At 52.4% G+C, this 20,195-nt stretch overlaps 7 protein-coding genes across 7 annotated transcripts; 3 read left to right on the top strand and 4 right to left on the bottom strand.

Moving 5' to 3' along the window:
* Nucleotides 1–247: 247 nt before the first annotated feature.
* BDV59DRAFT_182486 (putative kinesin family protein (KipA)) lies at nucleotides 248–4,153 on the top strand. The gene is made up of 3 exons (XM_073690367.1): nucleotides 248–668; nucleotides 864–1,742; nucleotides 1,799–4,153. The coding sequence occupies exons 2-3, from the start codon at nucleotides 989–991 to the stop codon at nucleotides 3,874–3,876; spliced, it is 2,832 nt and encodes a 943-aa protein (XP_073546136.1). The 5' UTR covers nucleotides 248–668; nucleotides 864–988; the 3' UTR covers nucleotides 3,877–4,153.
* Nucleotides 4,153–6,041, bottom strand: BDV59DRAFT_182484 (diacylglycerol acyltransferase type 2A). The gene is made up of 2 exons (XM_073690366.1): nucleotides 5,485–6,041; nucleotides 4,153–5,409 (listed from the first exon to the last, which is right to left on the bottom strand). Exons 1-2 carry the CDS (start codon nucleotides 5,562–5,564, stop codon nucleotides 4,383–4,385), a joined length of 1,107 nt encoding a protein of 368 aa, XP_073546135.1. The 5' UTR covers nucleotides 5,565–6,041; the 3' UTR covers nucleotides 4,153–4,382.
* Nucleotides 6,042–6,060: 19 nt separating this feature from the next.
* pxr1 (telomerase inhibitor/ribosome biogenesis protein PXR1) lies at nucleotides 6,061–7,301 on the bottom strand. Its single transcript, XM_073690365.1, has 3 exons — nucleotides 7,168–7,301; nucleotides 6,272–7,106; nucleotides 6,061–6,224 (listed from the first exon to the last, which is right to left on the bottom strand). The coding sequence occupies exons 1-3, from the start codon at nucleotides 7,188–7,190 to the stop codon at nucleotides 6,204–6,206; spliced, it is 879 nt and encodes a 292-aa protein (XP_073546134.1). The 5' UTR covers nucleotides 7,191–7,301; the 3' UTR covers nucleotides 6,061–6,203.
* Nucleotides 7,302–7,438: 137 nt separating this feature from the next.
* BDV59DRAFT_182481 (SacI domain and endonuclease/exonuclease/phosphatase family protein) lies at nucleotides 7,439–11,410 on the top strand. The gene is made up of 7 exons (XM_073690364.1): nucleotides 7,439–7,824; nucleotides 7,875–8,079; nucleotides 8,138–9,776; nucleotides 9,832–10,131; nucleotides 10,182–10,291; nucleotides 10,340–10,668; nucleotides 10,721–11,410. Exons 1-7 carry the CDS (start codon nucleotides 7,494–7,496, stop codon nucleotides 11,251–11,253), a joined length of 3,447 nt encoding a protein of 1,148 aa, XP_073546133.1. The 5' UTR covers nucleotides 7,439–7,493; the 3' UTR covers nucleotides 11,254–11,410.
* On the bottom strand, nucleotides 11,411–14,276 carry BDV59DRAFT_182480 (uncharacterized protein). The gene is made up of 3 exons (XM_073690363.1): nucleotides 12,399–14,276; nucleotides 12,087–12,342; nucleotides 11,411–12,018 (listed from the first exon to the last, which is right to left on the bottom strand). The coding sequence occupies exons 1-3, from the start codon at nucleotides 13,779–13,781 to the stop codon at nucleotides 11,867–11,869; spliced, it is 1,791 nt and encodes a 596-aa protein (XP_073546132.1). The 5' UTR covers nucleotides 13,782–14,276; the 3' UTR covers nucleotides 11,411–11,866.
* Nucleotides 14,277–15,007: 731 nt separating this feature from the next.
* BDV59DRAFT_68757 (uncharacterized protein) lies at nucleotides 15,008–16,317 on the bottom strand. The gene is made up of 4 exons (XM_073696909.1): nucleotides 15,839–16,317; nucleotides 15,581–15,787; nucleotides 15,381–15,533; nucleotides 15,008–15,298 (listed from the first exon to the last, which is right to left on the bottom strand). Exons 1-4 carry the CDS (start codon nucleotides 16,184–16,186, stop codon nucleotides 15,065–15,067), a joined length of 942 nt encoding a protein of 313 aa, XP_073546131.1. The 5' UTR covers nucleotides 16,187–16,317; the 3' UTR covers nucleotides 15,008–15,064.
* Nucleotides 16,318–16,576: 259 nt separating this feature from the next.
* On the top strand, nucleotides 16,577–19,922 carry BDV59DRAFT_68744 (putative AP-3 complex subunit delta). The gene is made up of 4 exons (XM_073696908.1): nucleotides 16,577–16,635; nucleotides 16,687–17,319; nucleotides 17,366–17,594; nucleotides 17,657–19,922. The coding sequence occupies exons 2-4, from the start codon at nucleotides 16,963–16,965 to the stop codon at nucleotides 19,657–19,659; spliced, it is 2,589 nt and encodes an 862-aa protein (XP_073546130.1). The 5' UTR covers nucleotides 16,577–16,635; nucleotides 16,687–16,962; the 3' UTR covers nucleotides 19,660–19,922.
* Nucleotides 19,923–20,195: the final 273 nt, after the last annotated feature.

Here is a 20,195-nt window from a genome sequence, read left to right as displayed (position 1 = left end):
GTCGGAGGGTAGGCTCCCAGCTGTACTGCGTAGATAGTAGATCGTAAATTGCAGACTGTAGACGTTAAACCTCGAAGAGTGTAGGGAGGGAAGAGTGAAGACAATGAGATTGTAGCAGCAACAGAAGGGGGGATGTAGGGGTGTCGACGACTATGGGAGCGAAGATGTGATAGTTCGGCGTGATAAGATCCTTACTGCGTACCTCCTCCTCCTGCGCCTGGTCATTTCTTCCCTCTCCGCTTTCCCAACTCCCTCCTCCACCTCCATCCAAAACATTCGGGCCCTGTCCTCCTCCTCTCCTTCGTCCCTTTCTGTTCATTATATCTATCCCGTCGCATCTTCCCCTGTCATTCCTCCTCCGGTTTGGCGCTTCGAATCCTTGTTCTTCCTCTCCCATCCCTGTTCGCAATCTCGCTGCCTCGCTCCAACGACATCCCCTCCAGAATCCACCACACAACCGCATACAATTCCACTCCAGCGCGTCCTGTTCCGGAGCTGACGGCAAGCTATCATGAAATAAACCACATTCCGCACCCGATCGCATGCGGTACCGCTTCAGGGATTTCCAAATACCGAGTTACACCACGTCCCGACACATCCTGCAGGTCTCCATGATCCTTTGCAGAATAATAACGGCTTTGGAAGTGTCGGCTTCCATCACTCTCTAGGTGAGCGCCTTCTCCGCTCCCTCGGTTGTACTTCTCCTATTGGAATGGACGATCCTCCGCGTCTCAGGCGGGGAATGCCCACATTCCTGCGTTGCTTTTTTCTAGAAGAAATGCATTCGTGCATCCGTTTCCTCGCCCGCATTGCAGCACTTGAATCATGTAGATGTGCATATCGCTAACTATGGTTGACTCTAGTTCTCCGTCCGTCCATCCACGGAACAAACCCAACCGGAACCGCATCGAGCCTGCCTATGGCTACTCTTCCCCGCATTTAACTCTACTACATAACTCAATTCCCGTCGACAGAGAGATATACTCCAATGTCTACACTATCCCAAAAGTCCGGGGCGACCACAAACTCGCCGACCGGTTCCCTGCCTACTCTATCCGCTCCCAAATCCCGGAAGAGCTTCCCGGTATCGACCGACTCGTCGCGCGTGTCCTCTCCATCGCACTCCTCCAAACTGCGTTCGCCCTCCAGCCCACGACCCGCGTTGACCAGATCTTCGTTGTCCAACCCGGCGTCCACCCTCCCCGCGTCTCGGTCGATCTCCGGCACTCGCACTCCCAGCAGCCCAGAGAAGTCCCTTCGCCGAACCATCAGCATCGCGGCTTTTCCTCAACCCCCGAAAGCAGGCAATCGCTCCTCTACCGCATCTTCTGCCTCGGGAATCCCAGGCCGTCATTCATCCGGCAGTGTGAAGGCTAAAGGCAGCTCAAGACTCAGCGTCGGTAGCCATCGCAGTTCAAAGACATCCTCTCTCCTGAATGGGGGAGGCGACGGCAAGATAGCGACGGTTCCGGATCATGAGGCCTCGCCGTCTCACAGCAGAAGTTCGTCGGCTCAGGGATCATACTCAACGAGCGCAACAACCTTCGAGGACGCCGACGATGCGGCTGGGACTAAGACCAATCCAAAGCCGAAGGAAGCCAAAGGAAACGTGATCGTCAGCGTCCGAGTACGGCCGGATGCCAATGGTGGTGACGGCGCAAAGGCTAGCGGCGAGTGGGTGGTCGATGGTCGCCGTGGGTTAATTGCTTCCCAGGGAAAGGAAGCAGGTGACTATTTTTATGGTATGGATCCCCTCTACCAGTGACGTTCCCAACATGCTGATCCGTCTGCTTCGCAGATAATGTCTTTACTATGCATGAGCATAATTCTCGAGTCTATGATTCTGCCGCCAAACGTCTCGTAAGGAGGGTAATGGAGGGATACCATGGCACGGTCTTTGCATACGGCATGACTGGTACTGGTAAGACCTTTTCAATGCAGGGAACCGCAACCTCCCCGGGTGTTATCCCCTTGGCAATCACGGACATCTTCTCCTTCATCAGAGAAACGCCGCATCGCGAGTTTTTGCTCCGCGTCAGCTATCTGGAAATCTACAACGAGAAGATCCATGATCTTCTATCCGCCTCCAGCTCCGGCGGTTCCATGGCTCAACAGGAAGAGATCAAATTGCGTGAAGACAGCAAGAGGGGCGTGTATGCCACACCTCTCAAAGAGGAAATCGTGCAGAGCCCTACGCAGCTTCTTCGTGTCATTGCGCGCGGCGATCATGCTCGTCGTACGGGAAGCACACAGTTTAACGCCCGCAGCTCCCGAAGTCATGCAGTCGTCCAAATTGTGGTAGAAAGCAGAGAACGCGCCCCGACTGGTCCGACGCAGGACCGGCGCTCCGGCATGGCCCCAGGAGGCGTTCGAGTGTCAACCCTCAGCTTGATCGATCTCGCTGGATCCGAACGTGCTGCGGACGATAAGGAGCGCCGCACTGAAGGTGCACATATCAACAAGAGTCTCCTCACCCTGGGAAATATCATTTCCAAACTGTCGGAAAGCAAAGATAAATCAGGCAATCCAGACAAAGAAGGGCGTCATCTGCCATATCGAGACAGCAAGCTAACCCGGCTGTTGCAACCTGCCTTGTCGGGAAATTCGCTCGTCAGTATCCTCTGCACGATCCAGTTGGGCAGTACAGCTAGTTCTCACCATGGCGAAACCCTCAATACACTGAAGTTTGCTGCGCGTGCCAAGAACAGCATCGTGAGCCATGCCAAAAGAGCGGAGGAGACCTACGGCGCTGGCGGTGGTGATGCCGGCAGTCGGGTTCTTCTCGAGCGCTACCGCATGGAAATTCAGGCCCTCCGTGGACAGTTGGAAAACCAGACAAAGGCTCAGGCTGAGAAGGAACTCAAACTGGAAGAACAGCAGTTGGAGAAAGAAGCCCACGCTCGCCATGAGGAACAAATGCTCGAAATGCAGCTCGCTCGTACTGCCTTGAAGGAAAGGATAGAACATCTGAATCGGCTCATCCTTAGTTCCAAGTCGACCGGCGTGAATGTCCAGGGAAGCATGTCTGTTCTAGGCCGACTGTCACGAATGTCATCTATCGCGGATTCTGGCACCCGATCCCTGCGATCCTCCGTTAGTCAATCTACCCTGGGTGCATACGGCGGCGGTTCTTCTCTCCGGCCAGTGTCTTTCCTTTCCATCGGCAGCAATGATCCGTCTGCGAACCTACACTATCCTGGTGTTCCAATCAATAATGATGATGATGACATGGGCGAGTTCGCAGACGGCAAGGCCAGCGCTCAGAGGCAGATCGCGGCGCTCCAGGCCGATCTTGGCGATAAAAACCGATATATCTCAACATTGGAGAGGCGCCTCCTGCAGGCCCGGCGGTCGAGCCACTCTCGCATGTCCATGGGCGTCAAGTCTAGCAATACGGCCCCGGAAACCCCCGATATGGCAGCTTTGCTCCGTGAAAAGGATATCGAGATCAACGAACTTCGTCAGCAGCTGGATGATAAGGACCGCATGCTGGCGGCGCTCCGTTCCGCCGCTAGGCATCGTGATGTTGCCCATATCAACACCGATACGTACAGCACAGATGGAAATGACAAGAGCAAATCCCCTGAGCCCCAGCCAAGCAGCGTTGTTACCCCACCTGCCGAGCCGGATGCTGACGTCCTTCCGCCGTTACGTAGCGAAACAAAAGACGGGCGGAGAAAGAGCATGGACGAGGTCTCACGCATCCTCGATGAGATGATTCAAGACCGGGTTGAAAGCGGCCAGTTAATCAAGGGCTCCCGCGGTAGTGTTCGTGTTGCTGAGAGCCGACCTGCATCCGATTCGATGACTACTGTTCCGGGGTTGAAACCTGGGAACTCGGGGACTGGGAATTTTGACAGTAGCCAGGATACATGATTGACGTGGGATGAGTATGTTTTGGATTGGCCTTCTGGTGCCCATCTCGTCGTCCATACTCGATAGTATTTACGGCATCTTTGTATTCTTTGCGTGTTTGTTTTTTATGCTGTCTCTGTTTCTATCCAGATACCCAGGCTGTCTTTTGAGCTTTTCTCATGAGTTACAGGCTTTATACATAATTTATGGTTTGTTTATATTCCGTGCTTTGGGGCTATGTAGACTAGGTATGATAATGAAGCTGGTGAGACCTGGGAACTATCGAGACCTACTAGGGTGTTTTTCCATTCCATGGTTGAGTGTGTAGTGTGAAGGCTCATAAATACCTATAATAATGATATATGTACATGGATATCTCATACCAAATGAAGCTATTAGCAGGTAATAATATGCAGGATAGTAATGGCACGGTAAACATCAGCTATATCTAGTGCAAATTTGCACATCCACCCTCAAAACACTGGGTACCCAGCACGCATATTTGCAAGTCGTCCCGTCGTCCTCACCTATGCAACAATCTCCAGCTCTGAGGTTCTGTCTTGGGCAAAAACGTCCTTCCACTGGTCCCACAAGTTCTCCAGTTCGCGCACGTACTCCGCATGGAGACGATCAATGTAGTCGTCATCAATCTTATCCCTGTCTTGTTGCCGGACCACTTGAATTGGCCGGCCAACTACGATGTTCAACGGGCGACGGTACGGCATCAAGCCCACGTCGTAGTTGAAGATGCCTCGAGCGTGGAACAAGGGTATGGTGAAGCCCATAAGCCGCTTCACCAGCATTTGAAGCTTGTAGATGATGGGATGTTCGTCTGACCGCACTTGTTCGTACAGATCGTTCTCCCCAAACGCCAGCACGGGCACCAGATCGGCCCCGGTGCGGATGGCGAGTTTGACGAACCCCTTCCGCCGCTTGAGGACAAGCCGCAGCGAATGCGGCAGCGAGTCCAGGGACTCACGCGCGCCACCGATGACGATGGTGATCGCCCGCCCCATTCCTTCCCCGTCTGCGCCGCCCTTCGTGAGCAGGTTCTCGCAGGATTCGCGCGACACGCTTGCCACCCCCATCGCCATCGCATACTCCCTGTAGAACGGGATGCGAAAATTAGCGTCAAGCGTAAGCAAGGTGTTGGTGATGCCGGGGAAGAGCTTGGAGAAATCCAGGGCGTCTGTTGCAAAGGCCGCGAATGCGCCGTGGGAGATGATCCCGTGGGGGTGGTATCCGAAGATGTATTTCCGCGTCGGGAGAAGTGGTTCAGACCGGTGCAGCTTCGCTGGGAAGTAGGCTGTGTAGATTTTCCAGATGGGAAGTGAGCGTAGGAAGTCGCTACGGCCTTTCAGCATCCCGGACGTCGGGGCCGTCGAGAATAAGGTGATGTAGATCAGATATGGGAGCAAGAGTGGCCATGTTAAGGGGATGGCGCATGTGAAGAAAAAGAAGGCCAGAAAGAGCGCGATAGTTAAGGTGTGGGCAAGAACGAGCAGTGTCTGCAGGCGACGCTCTAGACCAATATTCAGGGGGGCCCAGCGGATCCTTGACCGGTTGTCAGATACCGTATGTACATGAGAGGGATCCCCGTGCGACGGTGTTTCCAGGATGAAAACTCACCCATGCCTTCTTTTGTCCTTTTTGACCTCCCGCGGCGCGGTGGATGCGGAGTGGTTTGTCGATGGCCGGGTCTGCGACATGGTAGATTACAACGCTCGATTCTTTTGTCCTTTACTTAGAATATCTCTCGGAAACAATTGTGAATGTGATGGTTGCGATTCAAAGCAGGTAGCCGTCGTCTTCGGTTCGAAAGTCGGCGCAATGAGGCCTTTGACTGATGCTCTCACGTAGAGTTATTGCGCTGACCGGATCTTTCGCAGACTGGTTGTTCTGCACAAGCAACATCCGACGATTTTCTGTATCCGAGAGGAAAACTGATAGTAGTTAGGCAGCGTCGAATACGCACAGGGAGGGAGGAGGTCGGCACCTTAAATGAGGAAAACTGTGGGCTCAAGCGCGAGTCCAGGGGCCTTGGAGGAGTCGGATCGGCCGTGGAAGAGGAGCATCGCAGCTTGGGAAAGATGGCAGCAGAGGACGTGTGTTGCGATGTGCAGGAAGGGGAGATGCGGTAGTTCGGCGGAAGTTGAAGTCGCTCGGGCCCGGAGATGACGAATGTGGGGTTTCGCCGAGAACGGTTCCTGAAGTATACAATTTTCGAATGAATGATGATGGATGCTATATACAAAAATATAGGACCTCCCAGTAATAACCCCGACTCCGAAATAAGTCTATCGCTATATATCCAAATGCAGATGGTAAAATGTTGGCGGTGGTGGTGTCTAGGATTTCACCATGAATATCTACACATATTAGCATCGCACCCTGCTGGGAGAAAGGGAATATTTACCTCGTTCAAGGACTTGTCGTCCATCAACGCCCTCTTCTTCTGAGCAATGTGTCGGCCTCGGACGACGTGTCGGCCCATAGGTCGCCGTTCCCGCGAGGCTTTCACGACGGCTGAAGTGTCACTGTTCTTCTCAGCGCTGGCTGGTGTTTCACTGGCAGAGCTCTGGGACAGATCATTGCCATCCTCCGCACGCTTTCTCTTCTTTTCTTTTTTGTCCTTCTTTTCCTTCTTGTCCTTTTTCTCCTTTTTGTCCTTCTTCTCTCGTCGCCTCTCGGATTTGGAACTCTGCTCGTCAGACGTAGAATCAGATGAGTCCTTCTTCTTTTTCTTTGATGCTTTGCCAGATTTGTCTCCAGAACTCGGGTTGCTGTCAGATGTCTCCACCTCTACCCTGTTTGGTTGGGCGTTCGACTCTTCCGCGGGGAGCCTTTCAAGCTTCTCCTGTGCCAACAGTCCACCACTGACAAAACGGACAGCCTGCCACTTGAAGGCAGCGTATCGGGCCAATTTCACGTCCTCCGCCTTTCGCTGGTCGGCCGCTAGCTCGGCATCAGACTTGCCGTTAAGTCTTCCTAACAGACCTTTGAACGCATCAAGGCCGGTGGGTTCGTTGAGATCACGTCCGGCGCGCGCCCCAAGACCGAGAGTGTCGTCCTTCACCACGACTCGTATATGGGAGGCACTCGCAGCGGTGAACATATCTGCATGGGCGGCATTGCGGGCACCAAGAAAGCTGCCGGGTGTCCATCCTTGAGAACTGAGGATTTTGTGTCCAAAACCGCTGGTGGAGCGCACCCAGTTCGTATTGTTGGGATCATGAGAAATCTTCGTTCTCCTTGAGAGGGTGGAGTTAGTTGGGGATTATCGTGGAGAGGGGATGAAGTTGTTGCGCATACTTGCGGGGCGCTGCCAAACCCATCTGGGCTGTGATATTATTCTACTGCGATTGAGCCGGGGAATATCAAACGAGGGTATCGTATCAAATGAATGAATGAACGAAGCAAACACCCAAGGACGCAGTCAGTTCTCCCAACTCGGTTCTATCAAAGTAGAGACGGCGGGAAAAAAATCGTCGACCGATAAGGCCTTCCTCGTCTCACCGCCTTCCCATCTCAGCCACAGCTTATCCGCGCTCTATCGCAACTCCATCGAACTCTGGGGAATTTCGTGTCTTCGTCCTGCAACGAGCACCATGCACGTTGCCAATGGCTGAAACCAGATAATGCCTAGCTTACATATCCTTTCTCGGGACCATCCCCATCGTACGCTGGCCTTGGCTACCGACGACTGTGCCCTGATCTTCCAACACACCGCGTCCGAACCAGGCCTCACGAACCCTCGACGTAACAATGACCCACCACGCTGCCGGGTGGAATTCGTTAACCTTTCGTCGGCGGATTTGAAGGGATATCGGTTACTTGGGAATGGATTCGGTACGCTTGGCTTGGTCACTTTGGACGAAGATGTTTTCCTCTCGGTTGTCACCAGGGCATCTCGCGCCGCCACAGTTCGCCCGGGGGAGACGGTTTTACGGATTGACAACGTGGACTTCTGTACGTTTACCTTTTGGTCCCCTTAGTCAAAGTCTGCCTGACACTTGTAGTCTGTCTAAATCGCTCCGATTACGAGAATGGGCTCGAATATGCGTGGGACTCGTCCTTCGCCGCTGAAGACTCCAATCATGACCCAAACATGGAAGGGAGAGACGTGGTCACCGACCATCCGTTTCTGGCCTTGAAAAAGCTCCTCAGCGACGGTAGCTTCTACTATAGTGTTGATTTTAACCTCACCGATCGATTACAGGACCGGTAAGCTAAGTCCGACTTAAGCACTTCGCACCTGTCAGCTGGTCTAACTTGCTGCCAGTTCGGACAAATCGGCCGCCTTCGACATCGAGTCTCTTAAAGAGGACATGCTTTGGAATTCATACATGATACACCCTCTGCTTCTGTTTAGGAGCCGTCTGTCTCCCCTAGAGAGGCAACGGCTTGACTCATCACAGATCTTGACTTGTGTCATCCGGGGGTTTTCTAGTACATCGACAATACCAGCCACGGTTCCCATCATACCAGAAGCTTCAAGGCACCATCCTTCCTTGCTGACCATCATATCCCGTCAATCTTCCCGCCGCGCAGGCACCAGATTCAATTCCCGTGGCATCGACGATGATGGGCACGTGGCGAACTTCGTTGAAACAGAGGTGATTCTATGGATATCACCTGGCATATCATTCTCTTATGTTCAAATCCGTGGCTCGGTCCCGGTCTTCTGGGAGCAGGCCAGCGGCTTCCTTCCGGGACAGCAGAAGATTGAGATCACCCGGTCAAGCGAGGCAACACAATACGCCTTCAACAAACATTTCGAACATTTGGAGTTAGAGTACGGTGCCATCCATGTTGTCAACCTTCTCAGTGAGCTAAAGCCTGCGGAATCGGAGCTTTCTGCAAAGTTCCGGGAGCAGATCAAGAAAAGTTCGCTTGCTCACAAAGCTGGATTTGACATGTCATCGGATCATGCCCTTCTGCGGGTAACCGAATTTGATTTCCACGCAGAAGCCCGGGGACCCCTGGGATACGGAGCTAGTAGCCAAATCAAGGATGAAGTTTCGCACTCGTTACATGGCTTTGCCTACTTCTGGGCGGACGATGACAGCACCAATGCTGCCGACGACAGACGCCAGCCGCGAACTTCTTCTGTCGTTCTCCAACAGGAAGGGGTTTTCCGAACAAATTGTCTGGACTGCCTCGACAGAACTAATCTTGTGCAAACGATCATAAGTTTGATGGCACTTGGGTCTTTTCTGCGCCAGGACGGAGGAGGTCTCCATTCTGACCTACAGGCGAGACATTCGAGTCTCTGGGCCGATAACGGCGATGCTTTGTCCAAAATATACGCTGGCACGGGTGCCCTCAAGAGTTCATTCACACGACATGGGAAGATGTCTCTCGCTGGCGCACTCGCCGATGCCCGCAAGACCGCAACCAGGCTTTATGTGAACAATTTTGCCGACAAAGCTCGTCAGAAAACAATAGATCTCTTGCTTGGCCGGTTACCAGATCAGGTTCCTGTGTATCTGTACGACCCAATCAATGACTTGGTGTCCGAAGAGTTGAGCCGGCGCACAGCAGAGTATTCATTTACCAAAGCGATCAATGTTTGGACTGGTACCTATAATGTTAACGGTCGGCATTTGGGCCCGAACGTCGACTTAAGTCCATGGCTATGGTCGTCGCTCGACGCGCAAGACGCCATCCCAACGATCGTTGCTGTGGGCTTCCAGGAGATCGTACCTCTGAGCCCACAGCAGATAATGTCCACGGACCCGACGACTCGTAAGGTATGGGAAGATGCAGTCAAGAAGTGTCTGAATGGCTATGCGGCTGCCAGGGGAACTGCAAAGTATGTTCTATTGCGCAGTGGGCAACTTGTAGGCACTGCTCTTCTGGTATTTGTGAAAGAGGAGGCCCTGAATAATATAAAGAACGTCGAAGGAAGCGTAAAGAAGGTAAGCACATTTACTCTCATAGACATGTGCACAGCCGCTTACTAGCATTTTATAGACTGGGCTTTCTGGAATGGCAGGCAACAAAGGCGGCTGCGCCATCCGGTTTGACTACTGCAGCACGCGATTGTGCTTTGTCACAGCGCATCTTGCTGCAGGATTTGGAAATTACGAGGAAAGGAACAGGGATTACGACACCATCTCCCATGGGCTGAGATTTCAAAAGAACAGGTCTATTGCAGAGCACGATGCCATTGTGTGGCTCGGGGACTTCAATTATCGGATTGGGCGGGATAACCCAACTGTTAGAGACCTCGTGGCCCAGAAAAACTTCCAAAGGCTTTACGATAATGATCAGGTATTTTCGCCGATGCATGCAAGTTTACCTTCACTGACTACGTCCTGTAGCTGAATCTGGGAATGCTCAAAGGCTGGACCTTCAAATTCTATACCGAAGGGCCCATTACTTTCCCTCCGACATATAAATACGATGTCGATAGCGACGACTATGACACTTCGTACGATATACCTAATCCTTATTCAGATAATCCGCTAACCCGTCGCAGGGAGAAGGCACGTATCCCCGCGTGGTGCGACAGGATCTTGTGGAAGGGATCAGGTCTGCAACAAACGAACTACAAGGCTGCGAATATACGCTTTTCTGATCATCGCCCAGTCTGGGCGACATTCTCCTGTAAAATCACTGTGATTGATGAGACAGTGAAAAGCAGGCTCCGACAGCAGCTGTACGAACAGATCCAGAGGGATCCACGCAACGCTGTTTCAGGGATAAAAGCCCAAGGATCTGAAAGTGAAGATCTTATAACACTCGAATCCATTGCACCTAGACTACCGCCTGCTAGTTCAGACAATCAAAAATGGTGGCTTGCTAATGGTACGGTACCGCAACCCATGAAACCCCCCTTAACATACTTACCCTTCCACAGGCATGCCCGTCAAATCAACGGTAAAACCACCGTCCGATGATTACATTATGAATATATTCGGGGGATCTAACCCCTTTCCCTCTACCAACGAGCCTGACTGGGTGAGCGCGCAAGGCTATAAAGATGGCGATGGCCCGAGACGAGGGCCAAAAATTGATGACCGCTCGCAACGGCCCGCCCTACCACCCAGAGGGAATAGTATGGCGGGCAGGCCTGAGGCGAGCCCACCCAGTGAAGACTACAATACATTGAATGTGGACGGTCCTGAGAGTGCTCAGGCCTCGTACCAGAAAGCTGCGCCGCCAATACCGCGGAAGCCAGTTTCTCTTACCATGAAACCACATCAGTCCTCTCCGGATCCGACAGACACAGAAAGAAAGCGGCATGGAGTTCCAGGCATAAGCAAACGGCCAGGTGAGAGCCTTTTAGACAGTCCTATCGACATGCCGACGCAGACTCCGGCTGAAACCGGAGACCTTCTCGGAGGCTCCCTGGATGAAAGCGTTGAGTGGAAGCCATTAATGCCCAATTAGGACCGCATCCCTGGGATTCTTCTGTCTGTAATGTTATTTGGCAGCCGGGTACAGTTCTGCCTCTACATTTTTCGGCTTGGTTTTGTGTTTAGAAATGTATATACGTTTCAATACTTCTAGTCATATAGAGCTCTATGAAGACCTGATTATCAACGAGACTGGAATTCCATTCAACACTCTATGGGTATATTAGCAAGCCACACAACACCAACCAGCATTGTTCACTAAGTACATGCAGAATTCAAGACGCCAGATGGCCACCATGCTCCCATTTTCCACCGACACATAGGGAAGTATTACAACAGATGGCGCAAACAGAATGAAAACCGACAAGAAATTAGGAAAACAATAGTTTCCCCGAGCATGTGAAACTCCCGACCAAGCGGGAGGGGAAAGCCATGCCCCCCTATAGTAGTCCAAGAGATAGAGTCTATCCAAAACCCCGCGCAGCGTAAAAAAAGTACCAACCCAAGTGTTATCACTATGTCGTACTTCGCCAAATCCGCCAGCAACAAGGCACCGGCAAAGGAAAGTCGAGAAGATGACACAGCGATGTCTGTGGACCTGGAGCAAAGTATTTAATTTGAGGCGGAAGCAGTAGAGGTTAGCTCCATCACATAACACGGCAAGAGCTGCCGTGCTGGACTACTCTAGGCTTTTTTCCCATTTTTAAAGCCTTGTTCAACCGCGCACGTTGACTGCTGCCCACCATCCACATTGCAAAGGCGCCAGGGTCGCCAGGCTTAGGCTTAGGTTTCTTTGGGCCTGGATGGAAGACGTTAGCTCACAGGAGGTAAATAGGGGCAGCGAAAGTGGCGCTCGTAGTAACCTACCTGCAACCTTCTTCCCGCCACCACCAGAGGCATCAGGTGCGGGTGCAGGCTCTGGCGCGGGTTCGGGATCCTTGGGTTTCTCTGGCAACGGCCACATGTGCATGGTTATAGTCCAGTCCGGTTCGATGACTGTCTCCCAGACCTGGGGGAGGATGATGTCTCCGTTGGGGCCTATCAGATCGTAATGGCCATCGGCGACGTGCGGACCGAGGCCCTCCACATGAAGGAAAGCTTGTTTGATAAGCTCCTCCATGCCCTTTATCTCAGTTAGACACAGACTGGAAATTCAAAACCGACAAGAGAGGGACTTACGTTCCAAGTCCGACAGAGATCAAAGGGGAAGCTGAACTTTCTTCCGACGGCATCCTTGAACTTGATCGGCTTTGCCTTCTCTGGGACCTTGTATTCTGCTCGGACCGCTGCCACCGCCTCTTCCTTCGCTTTGGCGGCTTCTTCTGCAGCCTTCGCAGCTTCTTCTGCGGCCTTCGCGGCAATCTCTTCAGCCGCCTTCTCGGCTTCTTCCTTTGCTTTGGCGGCTTCTTCCGCGGCCTTTTTCTCTGCTTCGGCTCGGGCACTTGCAGCCGCTTCTTCAGTAATCTTCTTGTCGTGAGCCGCGGCGGCGGCTGCCGCCACCGCCGCTGCCTCACGGTCAGCCTCACGCTTGTCTCTAGCCTCGCGCTCGAGCTTCTCCTCCAGAATCAGCTTTTCCAGGCGAGCCAGTGCCTCATCCTTGGCTGTATCCGTTGGTCCCGTCGTAGTCAGAGCCCCAGCCAGTTCAATTTGGGTTGGGGAGGGTGGTCGCTGATACGGCGGGTTTAAATAAGGTGCCATCGCCCCCGGGACCATATTGTAAGGCTCTCTCATGTTATTATAGAAACCTGCCGATCCGTAGGGGACCATGTCGTGCGGCGCCATGGCGCCATTAAAGGGCGGCGGCGGGCTGTGGGGATGGAGAGGATGCGCGAACATATGTTGCTGATTGTGGCCATCACTCCGGGAATGGGACGAGGTTGGCGTATGATGTGCGGTATGGATTTGATGTGGATCGTGGGGGAAATATGGCGGGGCATGGCCCGGTGGCTGCTGCAACGGGCCATAAGGGTATGCCGGGTGTCCATAAGGCGTCGGCTGAGGGAATTGGCTGTGGCCACCAGACCTTATGAGTTGATCGGAAGGCGGATGGACCCCGTTGTGGGGTCCAAAGGAACCATGGGGAACCGGTCCGTTGGGATAGACGTAGGAAGGGCCTGGAGAGGCACTGTTGGGATAAACGGGGGCTTGACCGCCAGCAGGTGGCCAGAATCGTCTCTCAGGGGGTATGCGATAAGGATGCCCATAGTCCTCAGCCGAATCGATGCTCTCGGGGGATTCTGGGGACGGGGCGCGGCGCCTTCGAGGGAAATGGTCCCGGTCCGGAGTAACGTGATGAGGCCTCATTGACTGGCGACGGCCCGTCGATGAGCCATGGATCTGATTGCGGCTCCGGGTGCGGTGAGAGGTTCTAGGCCGGGAAGCCGAATCGGATGGTTTCAATTCGTCTGGATAGGGGAGGCCTGCCCATTCATCATAGGGGTCCTGGTATTCGCGACTTCCGGTGGAAGGAGGGGAGACTTCAACGGCGGAAGAATCCTCGTCGTCAGTGTAGGACGAGTCGGAGTCGTGGTGACTAGAGCCGATAGTGATGCTGAACGGCATGAAGGAATCGCAATCTGGGGATACTCGGCGCCAATCCGTCACAATTCGAGACTCAAAAGAAGGTTCGCGGCTGACGCGTTCGCAAATACGCTAACGGTATGCAAGTTCACAACCAGTAGCGATCTTCGGGGATGAATGTCTGGCTATGGCTCATGTTTCTCTCTGTTCTCACGGGGAGCCGGTGAACAGAGGGATGGATTGCTTCTTGGGACAGGTCGTGACAGCTTCGGAGTCGCAAGCTGGGTGGAAACACAATGCATGAGGGGGTCAACTTGGAGACGATATTGGACCCCCTTCAATGGGACGGAGGAGCGTGAGGAAGGACAGAGAGAGAGAGGGAGAAAGTGAAGGAGTGAAGGGAGGGGAAACGGATAGAGAGAGGGAGGGGAAGGCGGAAATCGCACGACTAATAATATACTAGAGAATCACTGTGGGGAGGGGCACCACGCAGAACAAGATCTATACGCCGGATCCCTCGAGAGCCACTACGAAAATAATTCTACAAAATCATCTGTCCTGCCTGACGGATTCGCTGTTGGGCCCAGAGGCGACTTTTGGGCATATTTATCTGGTTCTCTCCGGTTGTCTGTCAGGCAGAGGGTTTGGGTATCGTTTCGGGAAAAAATAAATAAACGAAAAATCAAAATCAAATTAGAAGAATTTAAGAATAGAATCGGATCAAATCAAATCGATATGTACCACAGAAGTTTCTCTGCACCAAAATTCCTAGGGCAAATACCTGTCAGAACTTTCGCTGCCCGACGGCCCAGTCACCACCACGTCTCGACCGTTCATCATCATTGACAGGCTGTGCAACAAGTCTTGCATTGTTTGATTCTCCGCCCAGTCCCGCCTGGATTCATGCTCAGGTCAGGAAGAGGCTCTGCTGGTGCCACCCAGACGGTCCTTCTGGTGTATTAATGAGTCACTTGTCGACTCAGCCCGTGGTGCCCAATACATCAGAGAAATTGGCGCAAGGTGATTATATCTCCCTTCGGGTCCCACCCAGGCCGTAAGCCCAACACTCCAAATGCCTAAAGATAATGAGTCCAGGTCCACCAGCCACCAGTTCAGTCTACTCTTACAATCGGAGAGTGATGTCAGTCTTTCGGCTTTGGTGTTCAACACGCTCAGTTCCGGAGAAGGACATGGAGTCCACAGGGTATTAGTAGTATCGCGGGAGTATTTACAAGGGGACCCAACAGCGGTAGCAAGCGCTCCTTCGGTCCCGAATGACCATCGTCGGCGCACGGCCCATTTCGTTCAATAACCAGTTCGCTGGCCTAGGACGATTTTCCCAACCGATCAAGCAGCTCTTTTGCAGCGATGAGTTCACCTTGCGCATACTCCCACTGTTGGAGATTCAGGGAACGATGCTCGACAATGCTCCGAAGCTCGGCTGTGGCGAAGTCATGCAGCTTTTCGAAAGATTCCTTCGAAACGATATTGCCCACGACTCCCGACGCGGGTTTCTGCAAATCGTTGGAATGGTTGCCTTTTGAAAACGAAGATGTAGCCTGTGTGGACCCCATTGAATCAGATAACCCTGTTCATACACGTTTGGCAGGGGAGGAAGGACAGGAGGTGATGGTCACTTACCAGCGCCAAGCCATACAGTCCTCGAAGATAGTGATCGCAAAGTTCCACACTTCGGCAGAAGTACCGTATCGACCGGTCTAGAAGCTGCGTGGACGTCTCGCCCTCAGAGGAGCAGGCGCTGATGTATAGAACTTCGCCTAGACGAGCGTGGATCTGCTTGGGTGAATCCCTGATCAACACGGGAAGTAGGAAGAACTCACGTTCCAGGCATTCGGCACCAGTAAAAGGGCCTCCTCCAAACAGAAAATGGCCTGCGAAGTCATCCCTTCGGATTGATATAGATCGCCGAGTTCGCACCATGACTCCGAGTCCGTGGGGATCGCTTTCAGCAGATCCACCAGAGCGCCAATGGCCTCTGCGGGTCTGGACATCGAACGTAGGAGAGAGATCCGGCGCTTGAGGATGGGCTATAGATGCATTAGCGATATGAGCAAACAGGGGGTTGATCCAGTACCGACCACATTCATCGGATTCTCCGAAATAGCTTCGTCGTATTTGCGCAGACACTCCTCCAAGTCAGATTGGTTTCCAGCGACGGCCTCCTGGTATAAGCCACGGAGACCCTGGACCCTTTCATTGGAAGCTCCAAACCGACGGGTCAACTGCTCCAAGCATTGTAACGCCGATCGGTCATCCCCAGTCTGAAGGCACGAGAAGAACAGCTGCTCCAATCTGTCGTACGTCTCCGGATCATCCTGAAGTCCACCCTTTCCACCGAGGATCATAGGGGCCTGTTGTGAGAAACGTAGGGTAGCAAGTAGATTCGCATGGTCCAGCGCCTGAGGTTCCTGGGTAGTAGCGGCCATTGTGGTTGAATTGTAGAAGGGAGAATGCTGACGTAGCTAAGATCCTACGCAGGGAAGATGCGGAGGTTGCTTGACACCTGTTCCCGTGACTTGGGCGGAAGAACCCCTCGGCGAGCTTATCACTCACTTAAGTACCAGCTGGTTCTCCGCACCGCTGATACCTCGCCCATCTCCCAGTACACATGTGGACCCAATTGATCCGGTCGACGGTGAATGGTTGACTGTCATAAGAGAATCTGACTGGCATCGGGGCATCTCCCTCTCACCGCAAACATGTTGGTCTCGCTTTCTCAAGAGCTACCCCCAGACTGCTGATCTCCTGTCGCTTAGGTTCGAGAAATCTCTCTATGACCTTATTAAAGGTCTGAGAAATCACAAAGGTGCAGAGGAGGATTATATACAGGATAGTCTCCGAGAATGCAAGGCCGAAATCAAATCGCAAGATATGGGTATGATGCAATAGCTTTCGATCCTCCAACCCAGCCGCTGATCCGTTCCAGATAAAAAGGCCACGGCCTTGTTGAAATTGATATATTTGGAAATGTTTGGATACGATATGTCTTGGGCCTCGTTTCATGTTCTTGAAGTCATGTCGTCTACGAAATACCTCCAGAAAAGATCCGGCTACCTTGCCGCTGTCCAGAGCTTCAGACCAGACACCGAGGTCTTGATGCTTGCTACGAATCTATTGAAGAAGGTTATTTGGCATCCTCCATTTCACATCACTCCCGTTCTGACGATCTGTGAAGGATTTAGTGTCTTCGAATATTCCAAACATGTCATTGCCCCTCATAACACTACCAAACATCATCACGCATTCGCTGGCCATGTCTTTGCTCCAAGATGTCCTGTCGCGAATCTCCCACTCTCATGCGGCGGTACGAAAGAAGGCGGTTGTCTGTTTATATCGGCTTTCCTTGGTCTACCCCGAAGCACTTAAACTGGCATGGCCAAAACTGAAGGATCGCCTCATGGATAATGAGGAAGACGGAAGTGTCACCACAGCGGTCATTAATGTGGTTTGCGAGCTTGGATGGCGACGGCCTCATGACTTTCTCCCCTTGGCCCCGAGGTTTTTTGAATTGCTAGTGGATAGTGGGAACAACTGGATGGCCATTAAAATAATCAAACTTGTACGAACCCCATTCCTCCTCTATGAACATCGTCCTGACAGAACAGTTCGCGACTTTGACTCCCTTGGAACCGCGATTGATTCGAAAACTCCTCCGCCCTTTGATGAATATAATCCAGTCCACAACCGCCATGTCCTTGCTCTACGAATGCATCAACGGCATCATCCAAGGAGGAATCCTGGATGCCGACGGAGTGGTTGAAGAAAAGGAGGAGATTGCAACCTTATGTGTTGGGAAGCTGCGGGGGATGGTAGTGACTGACTCCGATCCAAATCGTAGGTGTCCTGGCTTGAAATACAACACTCAAGACCGCTTTCATGCTAATGAAGGTCTGCAGTAAAATACGTTGCTCTCTTGGCCTTCAACCGAATAGTGGTTTCTTACCCTTTTCTGGTATCTGTTCACCAGGACGTGATTATGGACTGTCTTGAGGATCCCGACATCTCCATCCGATTGCAAGCGCTTGAGCTTGCAGTTCGAATGGTCACGAGTGATACTCTCGAATCCATTGTGCATCGCTTGCTTTCCCAGCTCCATTATACTCGCCTGCACTCAGATCGCCACCGCACAGGCATATCTTTAGCAGAGTCTATGGATGAAGAGGACCCGGAAATACCAACTCAAGTTAACAACAGCCGGTCAACCATTCTACCGTACAACTACAGGATTGAGATCCTACATCGGATACTGGATATTTGCTCATCCAGCAACTACTCCGAGCTACCCGATTTCGAATGGTATGTGGATATCTTGGTCCAGCTGGTGAAACTGCTTCCTTCGGATGGCGCGGATGCTCCAGTCACCAGCGGTACATATCAGTATGAGAATGAGCAACGAGAAAGCATAGCCTACCGAATCGGATCTGAGCTGCGCAATGTAGCAGTCCGTGTCAGGGACGTGCGGCCCGAGGCAACTAGGGCCGCCGAATCGCTCATTGTCAGAGACAACGCGGATGTCGTATTTCCCTCCATGTCCGGTTCAAATGGCACCATTCTGGGACCCATTGCGTGGATTGTTGGCGAATATGCAGAATATCTCTTCACCCCTGACCGAACCCTTCAGTCATTGATGGATCTGTCTGGCATTGCTGTATCTGCAACAACGACGTCCCTCTGTTTGCAGGCACTGCCCAAAGTTTTTGTCCAGCTCATCACCAGTAATGGACAAGACTGGAATCTACAACGGAAGGGCGAGTTGTCTCTTTTGTTATCACGGATCATTGAGACGCTAGAGTCTTTGGCGTCGCACCCTGATCTAGATGTACAAGAGAGGGCAACTGAATTTTTGGAAGTTATGCGATTGGCGGCTGATGCTGTACAATCACAGGCACACGGAGTTGACCAAATGCCACTCCTCCTTACCTCGGCGCTTCCAAGCTTGTTCTACGGTCTTGAATTAAACCCGGTCTCCGTGAATGCTCAGAAGAAAGTCCCTTTACCGGAACAAATCAGTCTAGATGACCCATTCAGTGGAAATCTCCGCGTGTTGTTCACTGACCATGAAAACGTCGCTTCGGTGCTGGACACACAGGTGCGCCTGCAAGACTTCTATTACACAAAGGAACCCTTAATTTCCAGCAAGCCTGTCGAGCCCATCCAGCTCGACATTCAACCAGACTCCTACCAGAATCTTGCAGATGGCTTCATAGATGATGGGGCCGCCGCCGCGCGACGAAAGGCTGGACGTAGAGAACGCAATCGGGACGACCCGTTCTATATCGGGGTGGAGGAAGGTGACTCGGGCACCTCGACGCCTTTCCATCAAGCTTTCACTGCCGCCAATGGATCCGAGCTGGACATTGACTCCATTCCCATCATCGACCTCAAGTTGAATGATGTCGAAAGCTATCGCAAGCCTTCACCTTTGTCCCAGGAGAATCGCAGAGCTGTGAAGTCCCGTCCCAAGAAATACAATATCATTGCAGATGAGATGATTGGTCAGGATGAAACGGGCAACTTGGAGACGTCTGGGGAGCCCAGTAAAGCGAAGAGATCGCTCCTTGAGGTTGATTCCAGTGGCTTGGGACGCCTTTCTTTAAAAGAAGACGCGGAATCTTCGCAGACGTCTGGGGCTTTCCGCAATGCAGGGCATGACACGGAGATGGCATTAGCAATGCAGGAGGTCGAAAGGGCACGGCTTGAGATGCAAAGAGCGTCAGAAAGGGTCCACGCAAAGGATATCCCTGCCGAGGGGACATTGGTGAAGAAGAAGAGGAGAGTAAAAAAGCCTAAAGACAACGGTCCACAAAATACGGGCACCCTATCGGCTGCTGATGATACAGAGCAACAACCGCCTGTGTCTGTGTCCAAGAAAAAGCGAAGGAAGCAAACCACGCCGTAGCTACATTGACCATGGGCAGTTTTGCATGATTCACTTCTTGGTAGTTTCTGTATCGGCAGTTGTACTATATAACGGTATGCATGGAAGGACCTTGTTTGGCGGTGATACCTTGATTTCAGCGATTGGTTTGCCAGTGTATAAATAGAGAAAATAGAATGATCGCGAGTCACAATCTGGAAACTTGTGACGCAGCACACGGCCATTTCCCACCGACCACAGCGTACCCTACCGCATGAATGGAATGGCCGCTTGGTTTACAGAAAGAATGTGGTGGACTCCTTTGCCATTGGCGTGCGCCAGCCAGCCAGCCAGCCGCGCATGTATCTTATTGAAACCAGTTCCCAGTTGCTTGTAGACAAAGACAGCTAATATACAGATCACGAATTCATACGGAAGAGCGCTTGAACATGGAGGCGACGGCGGACCACAATTCGGGAACAATTCGGAGGAGCTCGAACGCGAGTCCACCGCAAACGACAAAGGCAAGCAGAACTGGGGAGTTTTAGCCAGCTATACGCGGTGTGCGATGCGTTGCG

The sequence above is a fragment of the Aspergillus ambiguus genome, assembly GCF_047715705.1.
Source record: "Aspergillus ambiguus strain CBS 117.58 unplaced genomic scaffold BDV59scaffold_25, whole genome shotgun sequence".
Taxonomy (NCBI): Eukaryota; Fungi; Ascomycota; class Eurotiomycetes; order Eurotiales; family Aspergillaceae; genus Aspergillus; species Aspergillus ambiguus.
This window is presented reverse-complemented; position numbering and strand designations above follow the sequence as displayed.

What these genes read in the sequence shown, in the direction of transcription:
- BDV59DRAFT_182480 (XM_073690363.1), bottom strand. Translation starts at nt 13,781, where the DNA reads ATGCCGTTCAGCATCACTATCGGCTCTAGTCACCACGACTCCGACTCG. An exon ending in ATCTCTGTCGGACTTGGAAC is followed by an intron (nt 12,343 to 12,398) that starts GTAAGTCCCTCT and finishes ACTGAGATAAAG; the next exon opens with GGCATGGAGGAGCTTATCAA. An exon ending in TGGCGGGAAGAAGGTTGCAG is followed by an intron (nt 12,019 to 12,086) that starts GTAGGTTACTAC and finishes TCTTCCATCCAG; the next exon opens with GCCCAAAGAAACCTAAGCCT.
- pxr1 (XM_073690365.1), bottom strand. Translation starts at nt 7,190, where the DNA reads ATGGGTTTGGCAGCGCCCCGCAA. An exon ending in GGTTTGGCAGCGCCCCGCAA is followed by an intron (nt 7,107 to 7,167) that starts GTATGCGCAACA and finishes CACCCTCTCAAG; the next exon opens with GAGAACGAAGATTTCTCATG. An exon ending in ACGACAAGTCCTTGAACGAG is followed by an intron (nt 6,225 to 6,271) that starts GTAAATATTCCC and finishes TAATATGTGTAG; the next exon opens with ATATTCATGGTGAAATCCTA.
- BDV59DRAFT_182481 (XM_073690364.1), top strand. Translation starts at nt 7,494, where the DNA reads ATGCCTAGCTTACATATCCTTTCTCGGGACCATCCCCATCGTACGCTG. An exon ending in GATTGACAACGTGGACTTCT is followed by an intron (nt 7,825 to 7,874) that starts GTACGTTTACCT and finishes TGACACTTGTAG; the next exon opens with TCTGTCTAAATCGCTCCGAT. An exon ending in AAAATGGTGGCTTGCTAATG is followed by an intron (nt 10,669 to 10,720) that starts GTACGGTACCGC and finishes ACCCTTCCACAG; the next exon opens with GCATGCCCGTCAAATCAACG.
- BDV59DRAFT_182484 (XM_073690366.1), bottom strand. Translation starts at nt 5,564, where the DNA reads ATGTCGCAGACCCGGCCATCGACAAACCACTCCGCATCCACCGCGCCG. An exon ending in AAGGACAAAAGAAGGCATGG is followed by an intron (nt 5,410 to 5,484) that starts GTGAGTTTTCAT and finishes CAACCGGTCAAG; the next exon opens with GATCCGCTGGGCCCCCCTGA.
- BDV59DRAFT_68744 (XM_073696908.1), top strand. Translation starts at nt 16,963, where the DNA reads ATGTCATTGCCCCTCATAACACTACCAAACATCATCACGCATTCGCTG. An exon ending in CCATTAAAATAATCAAACTT is followed by an intron (nt 17,320 to 17,365) that starts GTACGAACCCCA and finishes CTGACAGAACAG; the next exon opens with TTCGCGACTTTGACTCCCTT. An exon ending in GACTGACTCCGATCCAAATC is followed by an intron (nt 17,595 to 17,656) that starts GTAGGTGTCCTG and finishes GAAGGTCTGCAG; the next exon opens with TAAAATACGTTGCTCTCTTG.
- BDV59DRAFT_182486 (XM_073690367.1), top strand. Translation starts at nt 989, where the DNA reads ATGTCTACACTATCCCAAAAGTCCGGGGCGACCACAAACTCGCCGACC. An exon ending in AGCAGGTGACTATTTTTATG is followed by an intron (nt 1,743 to 1,798) that starts GTATGGATCCCC and finishes TCTGCTTCGCAG; the next exon opens with ATAATGTCTTTACTATGCAT.
- BDV59DRAFT_68757 (XM_073696909.1), bottom strand. Translation starts at nt 16,186, where the DNA reads ATGGCCGCTACTACCCAGGAACCTCAGGCGCTGGACCATGCGAATCTA. An exon ending in CGGAGAATCCGATGAATGTG is followed by an intron (nt 15,788 to 15,838) that starts GTCGGTACTGGA and finishes ATGCATCTATAG; the next exon opens with CCCATCCTCAAGCGCCGGAT. An exon ending in GACTGTATGGCTTGGCGCTG is followed by an intron (nt 15,299 to 15,380) that starts GTAAGTGACCAT and finishes GGGTCCACACAG; the next exon opens with GCTACATCTTCGTTTTCAAA.